The 22,256-nt window shown below is 46.7% G+C and overlaps 1 protein-coding gene across 4 annotated transcripts in view; it reads left to right on the top strand.

The window, feature by feature from the left end:
• Positions 1 to 634: 634 nt before the first annotated feature.
• PXDNL (peroxidasin like) overlaps positions 635 to 22,256 on the top strand; it is a 420,511-nt gene continuing 398,889 nt past the window's right edge. For 2 of the 4 annotated variants that reach the window (XM_043601047.1, XM_043601046.1), the window contains exon 1: positions 638 to 1,519. In XM_043601047.1, the coding sequence (XP_043456982.1) occupies positions 1,356 to 1,519 (164 nt within the window). In that variant the 5' untranslated portion in view covers positions 638 to 1,355. Of the gene's footprint in view, positions 1,520 to 22,256 lie in introns of all 4 variants that reach the window. The other 2 variants (XM_043601049.1, XM_043601048.1) reach the window with 2 other exon arrangements.

Here is a 22,256-nt window from a genome sequence, read left to right as displayed (position 1 = left end):
CAAGTCACAAACGTTGGTGGTAAGAGCATAGTTATTGTAAGACGTGGGGTTGAAAAGAAATCTGCTTTAGTTTATTGCGATAGACTTAGTAAAATACACATGAACAACGTCAGCATGCTTAAAGTGTATTTTAAAATCCTTCTCGTTCATAGAGATTGTTTTCTTCTGATCTTTGTATTTTAAAAATGTTAAAACCCCACGTATTTAAGTTTGAACATTTTGCCAAAAGAGGGCAGTATTCACCCGCAGTAGCATGAAAAGGGACTGACAACTTACTGGCAAGGAGGCGAGTGAATTTATTTTTCCTCATAAGGTTGATAAAGTTTGACCAAACTAGACCTTCAATGCCTAGATTTGTCTGCCAGTCTGGTTCTCTGGGATGGTTGCCCCAGTGGGACCATCCCACGTTTTCATGTGTTTTTCTATTACTTTGACATTTCTTAAAGTGCTAGTTCAGGGGGAAGAGTTGTTTGAAAACTTTAAGGATAAAACCAAAAACCTTTCCCAAATACCTGCTTAGAGTGACCCAAAAAGCACGTGTGTAAGGCGTGGTCATTGAAGTCTGTCCCGGCCCGTGTCTCAGGGCCACTTCCCTCGGGGACCCGTGGCCGGTTAAACCCGAAAAATGAGGCTCCGGCCGGCCGTGGTGCACCCGGCCCCGAGGTGGCTCGGCCTTGTACTTTGCGCGTTTGTTTTTCTATCAGCTTGTCCCCTCTGCGCGTTGGTACAGGAGTTCGCGGTTTAAACACACAGCCTTGAACGTTAAATATTCAAGGAGGAAATCGGAAGTAGCTGCTTTGAATCTCAAGAGTGAGGTGCTTTGGGTTTCAGGAGTGGAATGCGCAGGAGGCAACGAAACCGATTTCTGGAAGCACAGGAAAATGTGAGCCTAGACCAGCGAATTAGAACCCTGCCTGCCCTTTAGGGTTTGGCGATATGACGGGATAAAAAGGAAAGCCGTTGTGCACTGGTTCAGTACATGACGAATCCACTCGAGCTTCAGAAGGACAGACAGCTCGGGGCCCGGAGGCCGGGGCTTACGTAACGTGCAGTGGAAGCCACTTTGGAAAAGCTTTACACTTGCGTTCAGCCGCCTGCGGCGCACGCTCGTTTCCCGAAGCGGCTCCGGCGGGGACGAGCTTCTCCGCGGCCCTCGGGGGGTGCGGCGCCCCCTAGAGGCGGCGGGCGCCCCCCGCCCTGTAACGTGATCCCCCCGCTCCCGGATTGGCCAGAAGCGGAGTTTTCCCCGGGAGCCGCTCGCCGCTGGGCTCCCAAGCCGGGCTCCCCACGACGGGCCCCGCACGGCAGCCGCCGCCGCCGCCGCCGCCGCTTCGCTTCCGGCAGCGGATGGAGCGATGGCGCCCAGACTCCCCTGCTGGACCACTTGCTTCCTCCTGGTCGTGTGGTGCCCGCCCGCGCTCCCCTGCCCTAGCCGGTGCCTTTGCTCGAAGAGCACCGTCCGCTGCATGCACTTGATGCTGGATCACATTCCTCAGGTGCCGCAGCAGACCACAGTCCTGTAAGTTCACACAGATGCCGGTGCAGCGCCGCTCCGTTGCCCTCTGCCGGAACTGAGCGCTCCTCTCTTAACTGGGGTTCCTGATGCGGTCCCTGCTCCCGGCAGGGAGAGGGTTTTTCCGCTTTTCAGACAACTTAATGATTCTGCTTTGTGGGACTAGAAAATGTGAGCGAGGATGAGCTGAAATAAATGTATTTGCACTGGGTGCAGCTCTCTTTTCCAGCATCTTCCAGAACTTGCTATGGAGAATTTTCATCTTTGTTTAGGAGTTTTCCTGCGTAGGTTCTCAGGTTATTCCTTTCATCCTCTCCTCCAGAAACTTTCAGACTCCTAATTAGGTCAGCATGTATCTGTCCCATTTGGAAAGAACCGACTTGGCTTCGGGATGTGCTTCCGATTCATTATGTGCGGGCGACCTGGATTTTTTCTGGTCCTTGTTGGGCTTTGCGTTGGGCGTCTCAGGTGGGTGACGTTCTCAGTCTCGGGCCCTTGAGGGACTGTTGGTTTTCCAGGGCGGTCCCTCCGAACGGACCAGGAGAGCAGAGTGCTTGGAAGCCTTCCGGAGCAGTGACTGATCAGCATCCGGGAGGCATTCTGGGATGGTAGCATAACCCGCAATATAGGAGTCAGGTGGGCCTGGGTTCCAGTTCCGCTTCCTTCTCTTCAATCTGGCGATAGGAAGCCTGTGTCGTAGAATTGACTTGTGGGTTAAATTAAATAATACGTGTGGAAGTGCAGATCCTTTGTTACTATAGTTTTCAAGCCTTCCATCACAAGACAAGGGAAATCGCTGAAAGGACAGATTTGAAGGGTTCTCCCTGGTAAAGTTTTTGTGGATTGTGTCATGTCCGTGGAAGAGGGAACTCCTTTCCCTGTTCCAAGTCCATTCTTGAGCAGAGGGGAAATAGCCCAAGATTCCTGGAATTTCGAGATGTGAGATAAGATCAGCACCGTGTGTGTGTGTGTGTGTGTGTGTGTGTGTGTGTGCGCGCGCGCGCGGGTGTGTTGGTTATAATCATGAAATGAGGATTTTAGCCTGCTAATGAAAAGTCGAAGCTAGTGGTTGGTGGTTGTGTAGCAAGAGAGAGAGAGATTTGCCACACGTGCTTTTAGGAATTTTGATTGAGCCTTTTGTTCGTTGCTCGCAAATACCAAAATATGTCTTATTCTCAAAACCAGTAAGACAGATTCTTGAGCCTGGGGCCCCCGCGTTGTGCAGCCAGTCAGAGCACTGCTCCGGAGGGGCCTTCGTCCTTGTCACCATCCCTGTGTCACTTTGTAAGAACGGTTTCTGACAGGAACAGAATCTTGGCGAGGAGACGGCTTGTCTCATCAAGTGCCATGGACTTAAAAGGCCACCTAAGTTCCAACCTGGACCTAAGATTTTGCTTCTTAGGTGTTTCAAAGAAGAAATGAGCACTCAGACACTCTCCTCTGGATGTAATGGGCAGGACTGAAAGCACACTGTCCATGTACTTTTTTAGATGTTTATTTTTGAGAGAGAGAGAGCACGAGCAGGGCAGGGGCAGAGAGAGGGGGAGACACAGACTCCGAAGCGGGCTCCAGGCTCCGAGCTGTCAGCACAGAGCCCGATGCGGGGCTGGAACCCACGAACTGTGAGATCGTGACCCGAGTTGAGGTCGGACGCTTAACAGACCCGGGCGCCCCAACACTGTGCATGTACTTTTGAAGAGCCTTCCACTCCATGTAGAAATAAAGTAGTTCTCAGGTTCCAGACCAGGCCTGCCCGTGAGGCAGATGCCCTACGGATGAAATGTGTGTTGCCTTGGGTGAGTTCTTCACTTCTTGTCTCAGTTTCCTGGTCCATTCAGTGGGGACGCTGTGTTCACCCTCTAGGGTCATTCTGAAGATGACATGAGATAATGCATGTCAAATACTTAGGAAGATGTCTGGTCCTACTAAGCACCACGGAAGGGTTCACTGTCATTATATTTACAATTAAGGTCAGGAGCTGCAAACCAAAGGCCTACAGGAAACCGGTTGGTACAGTAAAGACAAACTACTGTGTGAGTCGTGTGCGGGACAGCTCTGCTTCGGTTGGGGTGGGGGGTGGCCAGGGGAGGGAGGGGGAGGGAGAGGCGGTCAGCGGTCTGGGCCGGCCAGCTCCTGAGCTCGTGGCTGCCCTGTGGGAATGTGGGCCTATTGTTAATGAGCTTGCCATATTTTTAAGAAGATGCGGAAGTCAGAAATGAAATTCCCTAGCTTTTACATCTTAGAGGATAATTAAGTTGTTTGCTCGTTTTTTGTCTTGTTTTGTTTTTTATGAAACGCAACAGCATATAGGCCCCAACCACACGCGTTTGTGGATTCCTTTTATCCTGGGACCTTTCATCTGCGACCTTTATTAGAGAAATGGCATAAAGGCCAAGAAATGTATGTGACGTTTACGAAACTTGGTGCTCTACCTCTTTTGGGCCCCAGATCAGCTGACCTGGGATTCCATGGTCACGTGAGCAATATTATGAAAGTACGTGAGTAACTGCATCAAGCTAAAAATGCTGAAGAAGAAAAACCCAATCAGCCTCTGAAAGCTGAGGCGGAGGGGACCTGGCCAAATTTCCCCCTAGCAGCAGCATCAGGCGTTTTTGTCAAACCACGCTCAGATGTGTGTGGTCATTGTGACAGTGGGAACGGTGCAACAACATGTCGCATGATACGTAGCCAGAGTGCTTGGTAAATTTCACGAGCGGCAGTATAATTTTCTTGATTTTGCCTTTACGTGTTTTGAAAATTTTAACCTTAATACAGAAAATATTCTTCTCAACCGTAGATCAGGAAACTTCACTATATTTAACGACTGATTATGGCTAATGAGTGTTTCAAGTATGGAAAAACACAGAACTACTCTCCCCCCCCCCATTTTAATTTAATTCCATCTATAAAGATATCATTGGGTGTTCAAAGCAAGTATCAGCAAACAGTCCATTACCATTTATTTATTTATTTATTTATTTATTTATTTATTTAATGCATTTATTTTGAGAGAGCGAGAGTGGGGTAGGAGTAGAGAGAGAGAGAGAAAGAATCCTAAGCAGGCTCCGCCCTGTCAGCACAGAGCCCCGACACAGGGCTTAACTCATGGACCGTGAGATCACGACCTGAGCCGAGATCCAGAGCTGGGTGCTCAACGGCCTGAGCCACCCAGGCGCCCCAGTCCACTACCATTTGGAAACTGTCACTCCTCAAAGTGTATTTTAGCAGAGCAAATCTTTCAGAGTTGGAATTGGAATTAGCAAACAAAAAGTTTCTAGTAATGAACTTCGGAGTGCCGGTTCAATAGTCAGAAGCCCTGCTTAGCTTTCGTTTTTACTTTGGCCCCGGGTCATTAGGTTGTACCTCCGGAATCTCAGTCGCTGGTTCAGAAATAAGATGTTCTTAGAATTTCCGGGAGTGAAAGAGTGAGCCTCAGTGGAACTCAGGGACTGTGATTAAACGGACTCTAAAACACCATCTCAGTTTCACGAGAAAAATGGAAAAAATGAGAATTTCCCCCAAAGCTTTAAATTCACCAGTATGTACAGTGTGAAGTTTTCACTATTTAATTGAGGTATTTCCTTTATGTATGAAGCCGCCTTGCCCTCCAAGGAAGACAAACCTCGGGAGGAAGGCTGGGGGTGGCGAGTGGGAAAATGACACGTTCAGTCGTGAAAGCGTTTATCCAGCCAATAAAAATGTCATCTTGTCCGAGAAGAAAATAGGATTCCTTCAGCTCTTTCCAGTTTCCAATCCAGTTAGATTTTTTTTTTTTTAATTTAACCCTCAGGGGTTACTTTGACCTTTGAAACAGAATTTTTCATAACTTTTTTATAACTGACGTAACTTGTTGGCTTTGAGTTATCACTTGCCGGTGGTGAGCGGGCCTGGGCGCCCTGGATGCTTCCCCCATTTGGCCCGATTGAAGGGAAGCCTGAGGGCCCCGACTGAACTGCATCTAAATTCAAACCTCCCCCCGGTTGCGGACCTGTTGGGGAGAGAAATGGAGCTAAGAGTTGAAACGCATTTCCCATTTCATTGGCCACTTCGTAAGTCTAGGTCCACTATTTCGGCACGTGCCTCCAATCTGGGGGACCTAACGCCGTGCAGCCTCACCACCCTCGTGACTCGGGACAGCTCGGTCCTCAGAGAAGAACGAGAAGAGGCTGTTCTAGAAGGGGCGGTGAGTGTTCGTGGAGCCCACGTGAGGATTTGGGGCGGAGGAACAGTGAGGAGAGGGCAAGGTCAGGGGTGTGGAGGGGGAAAAGCCGCCAGCTGTCGGCCCCACTGTCCAGGGTGGGGCCCGGCCCTGATCCCTGGGAGTCACCCTTCATTCAAGCCAACCTACAGGAGAATTAGTTTAGGGGGGAAACGAGTCCCATGTGGGCGTGTTACTTTGGAGGTCTCCCGTGGGACCAACAGTTGAAGTGCAGCGGGTGGTTATGGGGACCTGACCTGGAGATGCAGATCTGTGACGTTGAGCACTCCCCTAAGCCACCAGGGAAACTGCAGGGCAGAGGAGTGTGACGGGAACGCGCCCCTGAAGGGGGGAGAGTGAGCCGGCCAGGCCACCGCAGGGAAGGCAGACGACGCTTCCCGGAGTGGCAGGACCCAGGGACCGCGGCGCTGAGCTTGCGCGCTGAAGGACAGCCTGACCCTCGGACGGTGCAGATGACTTCGCAAAAGCAGCTTCGTCTGGGGAGCAGAAGCCAGACTGCAAGGATTAAGGAGTAATAGGCCGGCTTTTCCAGATTTCAGAACTTGGCCTCCGTCGAGGAGGTGTTAGCATCCCCCTCTGAGTGTCGGTGTCCTCATCAGCAAAATGGGGGCGCATGATTGCCGAGTGATGCCAGGATCCCTGTGATCTTGTGGGGGGGTTTCCTACCATGGTCTGTACCTGGGCGATCTGTGCTGATTAAATGAGTGGAGTGGACTAGTGTTTTCTACACTGAGCTCTGCATTTCAGTCCCTCCTGTAGATTCTATGTGAGATGAAAGACAGCACTGCACAATGGCAGCTTTTAGGGGGGTAGTTATCACACGAGGTGGCAAAGCTGAGGTTCCCGTTCTAGTTGGACAGCTCCTGCATATATGAAAAGCTGAACAGAGAAACCTTGTTGAGTTTTGCTTGGGCATCCTGGCGGGAGAGGCTCAGAAATACAGTAAGCTCGGGAGGCCAGGGGTGCAGCCCTGAGAGTCCCTGGAAGAAGAGCGTGCATTAACTCAGCCAGGAGGAAATGGAATTTCCCAGGAGGCGCTTGTAGAATGAGCAAAGGCAGCCTAGGCTACAACTCTGGAAAGCCCCGCAGGCCAGGGGAACAGATGTAAGCGGGAGCCCGGCCCACCAGCTGTGGTTGCAAGGTCTGCGCACTGCACAACTCCACCCCGTGCTGGGCATGCTGCCCCTGGGGAGAAAAGAGAGAGGAGTCCGCGAGGAACACGGCCACCGAAGAAGGAGGAGGCGTCCCAGAGGGGAGTATTGTCGGTATTTCAAGAGGGAGGAGGGTGGTCAAACCCGGCAGAAGTGGAGATAGCAGAGTGCCACATGTGCCTTCAAGATGTTGGAAGAGAAGGAGAAGGTCCAAGGGATCGCGTTGTTCTCGTTTGTTGTCTAGAGGGCGGGGATGCTTCGTGTGAGTGGCAGGCAAGGGGAATGGGAAGTCGGGCGGGAGGAGTAAGGACGGGAGAGAGGGGGAGCCGGTATGTTTTCGTTGGACCTTGCAGCTCCGAGGGGAGCTGCATCAGTGCATCGCACATCAGTGTGAGAACGTAGCTGAGAGCTTGAGGTCCAGATGGACGAGGCAGGGTGCAGACCCTCTTATCGGAAAGGGAGAAAATCCAGCAGGACAGAGGCCTCAAGCCTCAGAGCCAAGGCATCTGGAGACCATCACGGCTGCGGCAGATGGACGTCCCAGCCCAGGCTCGGAGTGAGTCTGATGTTTCTGGCTCCAGAGGGAGAGAGAGAGAGAGAGAGAGAGAGAGAAACGTTATAATGATGGTGAGAATTACAGAAATTCGGTTCAGGAGACAGTGGATGTTGAGCAACCGGATGTTTCTGTTAATTTATTGCGTTCAATTTAAAGTGTCGCTTATTCGGTGGAGTGGTCAACTTGCTTAAGGTGCTTGTGTTAGCTCAGGCTGCTGTACCAAAATACCATAGACTGGGTGATCTGTTTTTTTAAGTTTATTTATGTATTTTGAGAGAAGGAGAGAGAGAGAGAGATGGAGAGGAGGGGCACTGGGGGAGAGAGAGAGAGAGAGAAAGAGAGAGAGAATCCCAAGCAGGCTCCGTGCTGTCATAACAGGCCCGATGCCGGGCTCAGTCTCACGAACCACGAGGTCATAACCTGAGCCAAAATCAAGAGTCGAACACTTAACCAACTGAAGCACCCAGGCAGCCCTAGCCTGGGTGATCGAAATGACATTTATTCCTCACAGTTCTGGAGGCTGAGAGGTCCAGGATGTCTCATGAAAGGCCTCTTCTGGTCCATTGAGATGCTGCCTTCTCATTGATCCTCACAGGACAGAGAGGGAGACCATCTCTCTCCTGTCTCTTCCTGTAAGGGCGCTGATGCTATCCTGAGGGCTCCCCCCTCGCGACCTAAGTACTCCCCAAAGGCCCCACCTCCTAACAACAGCACCCGGGGGATTAAGGATTCAACATGTGAAATTGAAGGGGAATCAAGAACTCAGCCCATAGCAGTGACTCGGGTTTAAGTTATCGAACTATTTATCAAAAACAAATAGGTTAGTGACCGAATTGAAACATCATGGTGTGTTCTTTATTTAATCCTTTCCACTGTGAGATACAATAAACGATTTCTTGAGATCCATGGGAGGCATATATGTTTCACAATTCTCCTTCTTGCTGTTGCGTAAAATGAAGCATATCGAAATTCGAATCGTGGCAACTTTTCCAAGTGCGACACGAAATATTTAAGCATTTTAAACAGTCTGCCTTTCTTTCGGGCGACTGAGTAGCCACAACAGATGACACGACCTGGTTTTATTGTCTGACTCCACACTATGCAATGAAAAACAGGGTTATGTTTAAAAGTCATCTTGTTTGACTGTTTCAGACTGATCAGTTTGGACTGATCATTCCGTTCCCAGTGATTCTTATCTGAGTAGGAGAAAAAAAAATATGTTTGGATTTTGAAATGGAAAAAAGAAAAATATGAACCTGATTTCAGCTAAACATATTAAAAAAAATCCGAAGTCTACTAACTTCATTTATTTTAACAAGCAGAACCCAAAGGCCCTCATTTAACCTCAAATACTGCAAAGCGCTAATGGCTGGATATGATAGGATAGATATCTAGAATACGGTGTGTAAATGTTTTCCAAGGGAAAGGACACAGATTTTTTTGGGGGGGGGTGGGGAGATTTTCTTTTAAGTTTCTATTTTCATGCCAGTATAGTTAACAGACAGTGTAATGTTAGTTTCAGGGGTACAATATAGTGGTCCAACAATTCTGTACGTCCCTCAGTGCTCATGATGATTAGCGTCCCCCTAATCCCCGTCGTCTATTTCACCCAGCCCCCCACCCACCTCCCCTCCAGTAACCACCAGTTTCTTCTCTATAGTTACGAATCTGTTTCTTGGTTGGCCTCTCTCTGTCTCCCCCCTTTGCTCCTTTGTTTGATTTCTTAAACTCCACAAACGAGTGAAATCATATGGTGTTTGTCTTTCTCTGACTAATTTCGCTTAGCATACTATTCTCTCGCTCCATCCACAGCATTGCAAATGGCAAGCTTTCATTCTTTTTATGACTGTGTAATATTCCATTGTAAATATATACTACATCTTCTTTATCCATTCATCAGTCCATCTACACTTGGGGTGTTTCCGTAGTTTGACTGTTGTAGATAATGCTGCAGTAAACATAGGGGTGCATGTCCCTTTGAATTAGTGTGTTTGTATTCCTTGGGTAAATATCTAGTAGTGGGATTGCTGGATCGTAGAGTAGTTCTATTTTTAACTTTTTAAAAAAAGTTTATTTCTTTATTTTGAGAGACAGAGTGTGAATGGGGGAGGGGCAGAGAGAGAGGGAGAGAGAATTCTAAGCAGGCTCCGTGCTGTCAGCACAAAGCCCGATGCGGGGCTTGATCCCACAAACTGCGAGATCACGACCTGAGCCAAAATCAAGAGTCAGATGCTTAACCGACCGAGCTACCCAGGCGCCCCTCTATTTTTAACTTTTCGACGAACCTCCGTACTCTTTTCCAGAGGCCGCACCAGTTTGCATTCCCACCAATAGTGTGAGAGGTTCCTTTTCTCCGCATCCTCACCAGTACGTTTTGTTTCTTGTGTTGTTGATTTTAGCCACTCTGACAAGTGTGAGGTGGTATCTTAGTGTGGTTTTGATTTGGGTTTCCCTGAGGATCAGTGATGTGGAGCATCTCTTCATGTGTCTGTTGGCCATCTGGATGTCTTCTTTGGAAAAATGTCTGTTTGTGCCTTCTGCCCATTTTTTAGTTGGATTATTGGTTTTTGGGGATTCATAAGTTCTTTATGTATTTTGGATACTGATCTTTTATTAGCTATGTCATTTGCAAATAACTTCTCCCATTCCATGGTTGCCATTTAGTTTCGTTGATTGTTTCCTTTGCTGTGCAGAAGTTTTTGTTTTGTTTTGTTTTTTTGATACAGTTTATTTTTGCTTTTGTTTCGCTCGCCTCAAGGGACATATCTGAAGGAAGTTGCTATGGCTGATGTCAGAGAGGTTACAGCCTGTGTTCTCCTTTAGGATTTTTATGGTTTCAGGCCTCACATTTATGACTTAGGTCTTTAATCCATTTTGAAGTAATTATTGTGTTTGGTGTAAGAAAGTAGTCCAGTTGCATTGTTTTGCAGTTTGCTGGCCAGTTTTCCCAGCCCCATTTGTTGAAGAGACTGCCATTGGCTAATCTTTCCTGCTTTGGTGAAGATTAATTGACCATAGAGTTGTGGGTTCATTTCTGGGTCTTCTATTCAGTTCTGTTGATCACTGTGTCTGTTTTTGTGCCAGGACCATACTGCTGTGACCACTACAGCTTTGTAATATAACTCAAGGTCTGAAATTGTGATGTCTCCAGCTTTGCTCTTCTTTTTCAAGGTTGTTCTGGCTATTTGGGGTCTTTTGTACTTCCATACAAATTTTAGGATTGCTTGTTCCAGCTCTGTGAAAAATGCTGGTGGTATTTTGACAAGGAATGCATTAACTGCGTAGATTGCTTTGGGGAGTATAGACATTTTAACACCGTTTGTCCTTCTAATCCGTCAGCATGGAGTGTTTTTCCATTTTTTTGTGTCATCTTCAGTTTCTTTCGTCAGTGTTTTAAAATTTTCAGAGTATAGGTCGTATACCTCTTTAGTGAGATTTATTCCTAGGAACAATTGTAAACGGGATCGATTCCTTAATTTCTCTTTCTGCTGCTTCATTAGTTGTGTATAGAAATGCAGCAGATTTTGTACATTGACTTTGTATCCCGTGACTTCACTGAATTTGCATACCAGGTCTAGCAGTTTTTTGGTAGAGTCTTTCAGGTTTTCTGTATAGAGTATCATGTCATCTGCAAATAGCGAAAGTTTGACTTCTTCCTTGCTGATTTGGATGGCTTTCCTTTTTTTGTTGTCTGATTGCTGTGGCCAGGACTCCCAGTATTACGTTAAATAACAGTGGTGAAAGTGGACATCCCTGTCTTGTTCCTGATCATACGGGAAAAGCTCTTAGTTTTTCCCCAATAAGGACGATAACAGCTGTGGGTTTTTCATATACGACCTTTATTATGCTGAGGTATGTTCCCTCTAAACCTTTGTTGAGGTTTTTTTTTTTTTTTTTTTTCATGAATGGACGTTGTACTTTGTCAAATGCTTTTTCTGCATCTATTGAAATGATCGCATGGTTCTTATCCTTTCCTTTATTACTGGGGTGTGTCAGGTTGATTAATTTTTATTTTATTTTATTTTATTTATTTAATTTTTTTAAATTTTTTTAATGTTTTATTTATTTTTGAGGTAGAGAGAGACAGTGTGAGCAGGGGAGGGGCAGAGAGAGAGGGAGACACAGAATCCGAAGCAGGCTCCAGGCTCCGAGCTGTTAGCACAGAGCCTGACACGGGGGCTCGAACTCACGGACCGCGAGATCATGACCTGAGCCGAAGTGCGACGCTTAACCGACTGAGCCACCCAGGCGCCCCTGATTAATTTTTAAATATAGAACCACCCTTGCAGCCCAAGAATAAATCCCACTTGGTTGTGGTGGATGATCTTTTTTTAATGTGTGGTTGGATTCGATGTGCTAGTATTTTATTGCGAATTTTTGCATCCACGTTTCATCAGGGATGTTGGCCTGCGGTTCTCTCTTTTACTAGAGTCTTTATCTGGTTTTGGTTAGATAATGCTGGCCCCATTAAATGAGTTTGGAAGTTTTCCTTCCTCCTCTATTTTTTGAAATAGTTTGAGAAGAAGAGGTATTAACTCTTTAAATGTCTGGTAGAATTTCCCCAGGGAAGCCATCTGGCCCTGGGCTTTTATTTGTTGGGAACTTTTTGATTCCTGATTCAATTTCTTTGCTGCTTATAGGTCTGTTCAAGTTTTCTGTTTCTCCTTTTTCAGTTTCGGTGGTTTGTATGTTTCTAGGAACTTGCCCGTTTCTTCCAGGTTGTCTAACACGTTGGCGTATCGTTTTTCATAATGTTCTCTTACCCTTATATTTCTCCAGGGTGGGCAGGGGCTTGTGCTGGTCCTCTGGGCGAGGGGCCCCCCATGCTGGGACTGAGGCAGGCTTGACTGAGAAGGGCAGTTCTGCCAGAGCACAGTAAGGGGGGGCCTGGGGTAAGCAAGTGAGGCAGCCAGTGTCGGTGCCGCGCTGGTGACTTTGTGCTCGTGCTGAGGGGCAGGGAACTGAAATGGTGTCAGCCAGCATCTTTGTTCCCAGAGAGGCGTTTTGTGAATGCTGCCTGTCAGGGGTGCGCTGTGAGACCGGCGAACGATCTCCCCACCGTGTGCCCCAGGTGTTCCTCCGATCGTTATTTCCATGCCGTCCGCCACCACCCCCCCCACCCCAATTGTTTGCCCACCTTCTCCCCAGGAGCAGGGCAGTGCCCTCTGGGCTGTATCCCTGCCAGGCGCCCTGACCGTTAAAACTGGAGTTTCAAGGCCTGCTGGTCGCAAGAACCCACAAAATTCAGCCCCCCTCATTTCCCAAACCAGTGGCTTTGGGCAGATGTTCTCTTTGTGCATTCCCCTGTGTGCGCCTCTCTCTCTTGCCCTTCTCCTTGACCACGGCTACCCTTCTGTGCAGCATCCAGAATCCCTTTTTCCCCTAAACCCCGTCTCTGCACTGCCTACCTTCTTGGATGTGGCCTCGTCTCTCTCTTTCGTTGTGGAGTTTCTTGGCCCGTCTTCAGGTTGATTTCTGGAGTATTTGGGATGATTCGATAGTTATCTAGTCGTGATCGTGGTACGAGACGAGCCTAGGGTCCTCCTACTCTGCCGCCATTTTGCAAATCCAGGAAGAGATCTTAAAATTCATTTCCCAATGCCACCTGGATTGGGAGCCCCACGAGTCATCAGTAGAGGCAGCTGCCTGCACACATGGTTTGAAAAAAACCTAGAGGGATCCCAAAGTTAGATTCCCCAACAGCTTACCAGATCCCAGCATTTGCCACCATCTGCCCTTGTGTTAGATCACCCAAGACTCCAGTGAAAAGCACACATTTTGTCTTGCAGGGATGTTATGCCCTCACAGACCAAATAGGACCAGGGAATCGGTTCATTAAATTCGTACCAGAGTGGAGCCCCTGGACAATTGAAAAGTCTGTGGATTGTGTTTCTAGGAAGGTGCAGCAGGAAGTCCAGAGATGCAAGAACCCAACAGGCCTTGTACCCGCTGCTCTTTCTGCCCGCGGCGAATGGACACCCGTTGTCCTCGCTTGGCCCGCTTCTGCTTAGTCTTCAGAGGTCAGCTCGAGCTCGCCTCTGGGAACTGGTCTCCATCTCTTTTCCCTCCCTCCCAGTCTTTGGGAGATCCTTTTCCCGTCTTGACCAGGGAACATGCCGCATGGGATTAGGGTTGTTAACTGTCTCCCTGACAGACCAAGTCCCTCCAGGGCAGGGAAGACAGATTACATCGCTTCTTTTCAAACTCTGAGGGCCCGCCAACATAAAATATGTTGAACGTGTAAAGGAGCCAACTGGCAAAATGAAACTTGAGAGGTGGTGAAAACGTCGCCCATTTGGCACTTTACGTAGGGCAGGCCCTACCTTCTATGAAAGCTGCAGACTGCCCTGTTTGGCCTGGATTAACATGATTTCTGACAGTTGTGACCCTGACCTCGTGCTTCACCTGTGTTGACCACCACTCTTGTAAGCACGCTATGTGATGTGCTACTTAATCGCAGGCTTAGGGAAGGAAATCAGTGCCTAGACACAAACATCTCTGGCGGAAATGAAGGAGAGAAGAGAAGAGAATTGGAGGCCCAAATTCCAGCGCGTAGACGTGTGTTATCTGAGCACAGACTCATACTGTAGTGCGGGGGCAGGGAGGAGGTACTTAAGAAGATCGTCGCTTCTCCAGGGGATCCCCTCGGTTTCAACAAGATGTCGGTGCACAAAAAGATGGTTTGTTTCCTTCTTCACCCCACGTACGTGGGACAGAGTGCCTTCCCACCTGGAGCTCTCCCCGTCCTGTGTCACCCGCCCAGCTCCCTGTTGGAGACAAGCAGACTTTGCTATCATCTATATTTGACCATCTCTAAAGACGAGCATAGATGAAGAGCTGGTGCAATGTTGAGAATTTATTTTCAAAATGCTCAAAATCAGCTAAAAGCAGCTACCAACTAGGGATTATAACTCAGGGCCCATGGGAGTTCTTGTCAGTGCTCACAGGAACATCCCAAGAAAACAGGGCCGTCCATCATTACACCGTTTAAACTTCTCCAAATTAGTTTCGGGAGTATTTTATTTACTTACACCTCACATTTGTCTAGAAACTATTTCAAGTGGCTACTAGTTATTTTTAGTCCCAGGAGAAGACAAAAATCAATGTTTCCCATGTACTTTTTCTAAATCTTGTATTTTCCCTTTTTGCACTTGTTTCTGATAATGGTTTTTCTTTCCTTTTTTTTAAGCTTATTTATTTATTTGAGGAGGGGAGAGAGAGAGAGAGAGAGAGAACACATGCAAGCAGGGGAGGGGCAGAGAGAGAGGGAGCGAGAGCAGCCCAAGCAGGCTCTCAGCTGTCAGTGCGGAGCCGGACTTGGGGCTCAAACCCGTGAACCAACCACGAGATCGTGACGTGAACCCAAATCATGCGTAGCCAACTGAGCCACCCGGGTGCCCTCGTGTTTTTCTTTTTAAATACTAATCTCTTCGGACTTATTGAACGCAAACGAAGAGGAAGTAGAATTCTGTCAGAACAGAATACCGTGCTAAGTGTGACATCAACCGAGTTGTAACCTGGTGCCGAATGTTAGACACCCAGGTTATTCTACCGAGAGGGAACCTGTACAAAGAATCTGATATCGAAGAGTATCGATCATTACCAAACATACGGAGGATTTTGTATCCAGGACGGAATTGCCGTTTGCCTTTATCCAGCGCAGTAGGTCAAGTTGAGTTCTAACCCGGACTGTCTAGAGGCAGCAGGAAGCTAACTAACTGTACTAAGGGGAGTCGAAATTAGCACTCTGACTTTTACAGAATTGCCCAAACTGGCAGGGCTGCATGTTAGGCCAAACTTCCGGTGCAGCGTTCCCTTTTCTTCCTCCAGCAGACTCGAGCAGTGAGGTCCTGGCCAGGACAGCAGAAAGTCACTGGGCTGAATTGTCACGGGTCCCTGGGTTACCCCAGCCACTGGGCATTCTCTCTGCTACAGAATGGCCTTTCCTTTTATGACCTTCAAGTCCTACATGGTTGCTTCTAAAAAGGGGTCATTCGGAATGACGCTACGCCGTATCTATGCAGGGTGCACGGTACCTCCCGGCCAGTTTGGACCAGGTGCTTGTAATATGATTCCAGCCACCCTGGGAATAAAGTCCCATTGAAGGCATTATGACTGCATGGCGTGTCAGTGTGTAAATTCAGTAAATTTATGTTTTGCCTAAAATATATTTCAGACTAACAGGTCCGGTTGAGGGCACTGTTCTCAGCAGCGAGGATCACAGACTGCCTACATTGGAATTCTTTCACGATTCGTTAGCGCACATCCTCGGACAAGTGACGGAAGTCCGTTGGCTTCTATCTTCTCTGTAATAGAGTACTTACCATGTGTCAGGAACTGTTTAAATGTTACTTGCTGTAATTAGCACTAGTATTATTATGGCCATTGAAGTCTGGAGGTACAGATGTCAATTCTAAAAGATCCTCTGTTTCTCTTTCTCTCTTTTGTGTAAGGCAGCATATAAATGTTATTTACAAAGAATCTGAAAATGACCGACTCCTGTCTCTTGAAACTAAAAACTTACTTTTGTTGAGAGAGCATTGGAAACACTCTTAAGCATGACTCTACTAAGGTTGTGTGCGAAACGATGACTTGATGTTCAGAAAATGTTATTTGTTTCTGAAACTCAGGTTTTTACAGGGTGTGAGAATTACGTGCGCGTCAAATCATTAGCCTAGAGAGGAGGGTTAGTGGATTGTGACCTTTTGGTAAGATTTGTAGATTTGCTTTTTTCCGGTATAGAGTTACACTTGTTGTGACATTACGGTCACCCCGCTCAGATTTTGTTCTGGTCCCAAAGCCACCACCCTATTTTATTTAGCAAGCAGCTTTGTATAATGGAAAAGGGGAAATTCTTTAAAGTCCCTGCTGATTACAATACAGAAACGATTCCTAGTTCTGGCAGCGAATGTCATAGGTTAGAGCAGAGTTTTATACCACTTAAAACCATAGATTGTAAATTGTCCATTTTTTTTTTCTCAGATTCTAGTGTGTATTAAATCGGGAGACTTACGCCGTGGGAAAATGCTCTCTTCATCTTTCCCTCGGAGATATGTGTAGGGAAGGAGGAGAAGCTTAAGTCGTGTGTGTGTGTGTGTGTGTGTGTGTGTGTGTGTTTGTGTGTGTGTGCACACACACACCGCTGTAGGAGTCTGAAACTGTAGAGTTGTTAAAAATAAAAGAAGATGGACACAGTGAAAAGATCAGTGGGTGTCAGAGGCCAGAGGGGGGAGGGATGAATAGTGGAGCACAGAGGATTTTTAGGGCAGTGAAACTGTTCTCTACGATGCCACAATAGTGGATACACGTCAACCTGTAGAATGTACAACGCCCAGAGTGAACCCGAACCTGAACTGCGGAGTGGTAATGATGTGTCACTGTGGGTTCATCAAGTATTTCAACTATAATCGCACTACCCTGATGGGGCTATTGGTGTTGATGTTGACAGTTGGGGAACTCTGTACTTCCTGCTCAGTTTGGCCATGAATTTGATACAGTTGGGAAAAATGAAGTTTATTTGAAAATAGAAAATAAATAAAAGAAGATCCCTGGGGAGGTCCGGCACAGGAGTCTGGAAAGGAGCAGGGACGTTCTGGAGATCAAGAAAGTACCTGGAAGCAAGGGGGTGGGCACAGGGCTGGAAAAGCAAGCCACCTGTGAGCTAAAATCTCTTGGCCCAGGAGCAGAGTGAAGCCAGGTCCAGTGTCTGGGAAGGGAGCCTCTCGACGGGCCTACAAAGAAACCAAGCGTCCTGGTGTGGGCCTGTTTATAGTATGACCAGTCGGTCATCAAAATTCAAGATGTGAGTAAAGCATATATAAATTTAACTTTATTTTAGAAGTTTAGATCCTGCTGCTATATGCTTCCCCCATGCTTCTTGACAACTTGTTTACAACAAGTTTACAACAAATGTAAACAACAAGTGTTTACATTTACTTACTTAACGTTTTCCCTATGACTTTTAAGCTCCACAAAAGAAGGAATCATTCGGTCTTTGTTAACCCTCTCCTCGGCTCCTGAAGGTGTCCGGAATTTGGGGGATGCTCGACAGGCATTTGTCAGGTGAAATGCCTGGGAGCCTTACCATGAACAACAGTGGCTTCCTGCCAGGCTTGACCAAATGTAGGAGGCAGATCCTCCGGAAGATCTGACGGCTCCCCTGGGAGACAGGCGTTGTCTTCACTATTCTGTCATTGTACAGATTCGGCTTGGAGCCTGCACCCTGCTGGGACAGAGACAGGGAAGGCCCTTGCCCCGTGGGGCTTTTGCAGGACACAGAGAGAAGCGGGTCTGGGGCAGGAGGATGTGCTTGTTTAGATGGAGTGGTCCCAGAGGCCCACTGAGGCAGAGACGTTTGTCATGGGATCTGAATGACCAGAAGGAGCGGGTTTCCGAGGTTTGGGGTGAGCCTGCCGAGCAGGGGCCAAAGGTAGGGACCGGCATGATGCCTTTGAAAGAAAGGCCAAAACCACATGAGGCGAGAAGATAGGCAGGAACCTAGCAGGCACGTGGAGTGGCTGCGTTCCAGCAGGACTTCCGCGACGGTGACGCGGAGATCTCCGGCAGGGGGTGCAGGTGCAAGGTGGGTCAGGGTGGGGGGACCAACACCTGGGCCCTGAGGTCTCGAGGGTGGTGCACGGCACATTCCAGAAGTTTCTCTCCATGAGCTGGGGCTGGGTTTCCTGGACGCCATCAGCCCAGGCCCTCCAGGGAAGGGTCTCCTTCCAGACGCCTCTCTCCAAGACTGGGACTGGGTCCCCAGACCTCATCACCCCCGTCCCCTTCCTTCATCATTGCACCCAGGCAACTGGTCTTCATACTTCGTGTCCCTTGTGTGGCTTTGCTTTTGTTTTAGTTTTGTTCTAAGCCAAGACTCCCCGTCTCCCTTGTCTCCAGGCCCTTGTCTTGCCCTTAAACACTAACCTTGGGAGCCTAGAGCAGTGTTTGAGAGAGCAGACTCCCCACCATTGTTTCCATAAAGGAGCAGAGGAGTCCTGGGGTCTCCCCTCAGAGGGAAAATAATGGCTCCACATGATTGCTCCTGGGAAGAGGGAATAAAAAAAGGCATAGCCTTAGAAAGGCTTCTCCTTTATCTTAAAAAAAAAAAAAAAAAAAAAAAAAGTGGTAGGAACTCCCGCCAAAATAATAACAAATGAGATAAAAATTTAATGGCAAAATTTAAAAGCAATTTAATAAAGGTTTTGGGGAACATCGACTCTTAGGAGTCTAAGGCAAGTTTCACCTGGGAAATTGGTGACTGACAAAATATCATACTTGCTGTTTGAATGCAGGTTGGTAAAGAATTTTTTGCCTCTTACTCTTGCCTCTAGAAGGTTGTCTATCCAGGATCCTTTCTGTCACTTTTCTTTCAAACTGGGGTTTGTACAAAAAAAAAAAATCTATTAATGAAAGTTAACATGAGGGGCACCTGGATGGCTGAGCCTGTTAAGTGGCTGACTTTGGCTCAGGTCATGATCTCTCACGGTTGGTGAGTTCGAGCCCTGCGTGGGGCTCTCTGTTGACAATGAAGAGCCTGGAGCCTGCTTCAGATTCTGTGTCTCCCTCTCTCTCTCTCAAAAATAGCCATTTAAAACAGAAAAATAAAATAAAAATAAATACAAATTAAAAAAAGAAAGTTAAAATGGAAGTAAATCTTATGATTTATTTCCATCCCTGGCTCTAATTTCATAATTTTCTTTTCTTTTCCCATAAAGTTATATCATACCTTTTTAAAAAAAAATATTTAATGTACCTTGAATAATCTCACAGATTTTAATACACTAGAAGCATTTTTAAAAAAATTTTTTTTTTCAACATTTATTTACTTTTGGGACAGAGAGAGACAGAGCATGAATGGGGGAGGGGCAGAGAGAGAGGGAGACACAGAATCGGAAACAGGCTCCAGGCTCTGAGCCATCAGCCCAGAGCCCGACGCGGGGCTCGAACTCACGGACCGCGAGATCGTGACCTGGCTGAAGTCCGACGCTCAACCGACTGCACCACCCAGGCGCCCCACACTAGAAGCATTTTGAGAAAAGCATCTGTCTTGGCTTGTTCATTATGAGTCTTGTTGCATTTTAGATTTGCTATAAACTTCCCAGAATTGAAAAATAGGGGAAAATTTAGTATAAAAATATTACATTTAGGACAATAATAATAATGGTTACAATAATTCATTTATAAAAATGACTAAATCTGAACATCAGGAAACACAATTTTCCCTTTCATTTTCAAATACGTGTTCTTATTTCTAAACTGCAACCCCCTTTATTTGTATGCTCTTTTTCCTGAAAGATACTCCTTGGGGGGATCTATCTCGTAATGAAAAGCCTTTTTCTAGTGAAGGCCATATGGAAGCCAAAAAAGGGGAAAATGGGAGAAGATAATGCTCCTAGTTCCTGTGGCGTGATTTGTTTTGATATAGCATTAAAATTACACAGGAATGGGGGCACCTGGGTGGCTCAGTCAGTTGAGCGTTCGACTTCCGCTCAGGTCATGATCTCGCAGTCCGTGGATTCAAGCCCCGTGTCAGGCTCTGTGCTGACAGCTCGGAGCCCGGAGCCTGCTTCGGATTCTGTGTCTTCCCCTCTCTCTGCCCCTCCCCCACTCGTGCTCTCTGAAAAAAATAAATAGATAAACATGAAAAACTAACTAAATAAAATTACACAGGCATGGCATCGTGGAAGGCCATGAATCAGAATACCCGTTTTCTTCTGACCCTAAGAAAGTACATGATCTTGGGCAAACCATTTAAGCCCCAAGCCTCCAGGACTTTCTTTCTCCTCAAGATATAAACTGAAGACTATAACCAATAACTGCACGAGACTCTGCTGAATACTGATCACGACTTATCCCTGGAGACTCTGTGTCCTGCCCAAACCCTCATCCACCATTTGTACTTTCTAAACTCAATGATTATCTTTTTTTTTTTTAATCTTTTTTTTTGACAGAGAGAGACAGGGTGCGAGCGGGGGAGGAACAGAGACAGAGAGAGACACAGAATCCAAAGCAGGCTCCAGGTTCCGAGCTGTCAGCACAGAGCCCGATGTGGGGCTCGAACGCACCAACCGTGAGACCATGACTTGAGCTGAAGTCCGATGCTTAACTGACTGAGCCACCCAGGCGCCCCCATGAGTATCTTTCTGGAGGAAGAGAAAAACCAAATTTTATCATGGTCAGGGCATTCTCTGTTTTGTTTTTGTTTTTGTAGAAATATCGACATGTTATCTGTGACTTTCTACTTCTGATTTCATCATCCCATGTTGAAAGTGACATGATCATCATCTCTTGAACCGTGAAACTGTGCCATGAATGAGTCGGCGGGGGCCTCCGCGTCCCCTCTCCCACTCCTCCCCCACAGGGGCCTTTCCTTTGGAGAATTCACCCTTGCGCTATTCTCAACCACACATTTTAGGTGAGAATAACTTCATTCCTAGCTCCAGAGTAATATTTCCATGAATCCTCAAAATTATTAGCCGATTCACAAACATTTATTGCTAGTAGTTTCTGTATTAATCAGAATAGCAATAAAATCCCATTTTCTTCCTACAACATCTCAAGCATTATTTAATGAACCATGCTTGTTCTCTCGTTCAAGTCCTTTGACCAAAACAAATAGCCAGCGTTACATTGTTTGTAATGAAACCCAAGCAGTGAATCCTGTACTTAGTGTGAGGAGAAGTTTCAGAGAGTGTGAAGTACAATATGCAAGAACATATTAGAAACAGCTTGCTCTATCTACAATGAAATATTTAGTGCCACTAAAGATCTTGATGGCGAGCCCAGGACTTCACTGGAGACCGTTTGCTGAGAGAAGTGCGTCTTGGGTGTTTATTCATAATGTTACGCATCATAGCAACACCGCAGTCTGGAGTATTTCAGTTATTTCAACAAGCAAGAGACACATGATGAAGATGTTTTCATTTTAACCGAAATATAATTCTTCTTACTAAAAAGAAGGGTAAACTGAATCTCGTTTTTCAGTCGTTTTAGGCACTAAATTATGACTCTTTGCTCCATGTATCATTCTATGCTATAAAATGTATAGCAACATAATAAAGGGAAGCCATGTGGAATGATGGTGTCTCACTGCAGGAGAACATTCTGTATTGCTTACCGAGTGCTCCTCCGATGAACAAACATACTGTTTATTGTGTCTTCAGACATTCCTCTATCTTTTATTACTAGAAGCAAATTGTATTTGCTTCCTTGTAATATTGATGCAATTAGGAGTAAGGCTCCTGTAGAAAGAAGTGGAGGGTGTGAAGAGGGGGTGTGATAAGAGGGTGCATCAGACCGGCCGTCCGACTGCCTGATTTTCTGTTTAATGTCATAGGAACTGTCAAAGGCCCCGAGGCTTCTTTGCTACTCACAATAATTTTGTGTTGTACTTGTAATAAACGGGAAAGAAGCATACGAAATCCGTGAATGAGATTATGGTAGGAGTGCACTATGCTGATCTGGGAATTCACAGAAATAATAAAAAGGCACGATTTGTCAAGGAGAAATGATTCGTTTTTGGCTGCTGGCATTTGCAGGTTGGTTCTTTGGCAGTTGTACATGGATCTTTCACCCATTCACAGACGTGAAAGTCACGTCTCACTGGAATGCCTTCTCAAGAGCTGGACGAGGAAAGTAAAATTATTTATTAAATATGTCTACTCCATGCTGCAAAAAAAAGGGGGGGGGTTTAAAGATTTTGGTCTCAGAGGACTTTACAGTTTGCTAAACTATGAGTATTTGAGCAGGGATTTCCAAATAGTTGCATCATGCTATTATCTGTTCTACCAACAAATGGTTATTAATGTTTTTCCAAAT

This window comes from Prionailurus bengalensis, chromosome F2 (genome assembly GCF_016509475.1).
Source record: "Prionailurus bengalensis isolate Pbe53 chromosome F2, Fcat_Pben_1.1_paternal_pri, whole genome shotgun sequence".
Lineage (NCBI taxonomy): Eukaryota > Metazoa > Chordata > Mammalia > Carnivora > Felidae > Prionailurus > Prionailurus bengalensis.
The sequence above is the reverse complement of the archived record's forward strand: the minus strand, read 5'-3'. Positions and strand labels throughout refer to the sequence as shown.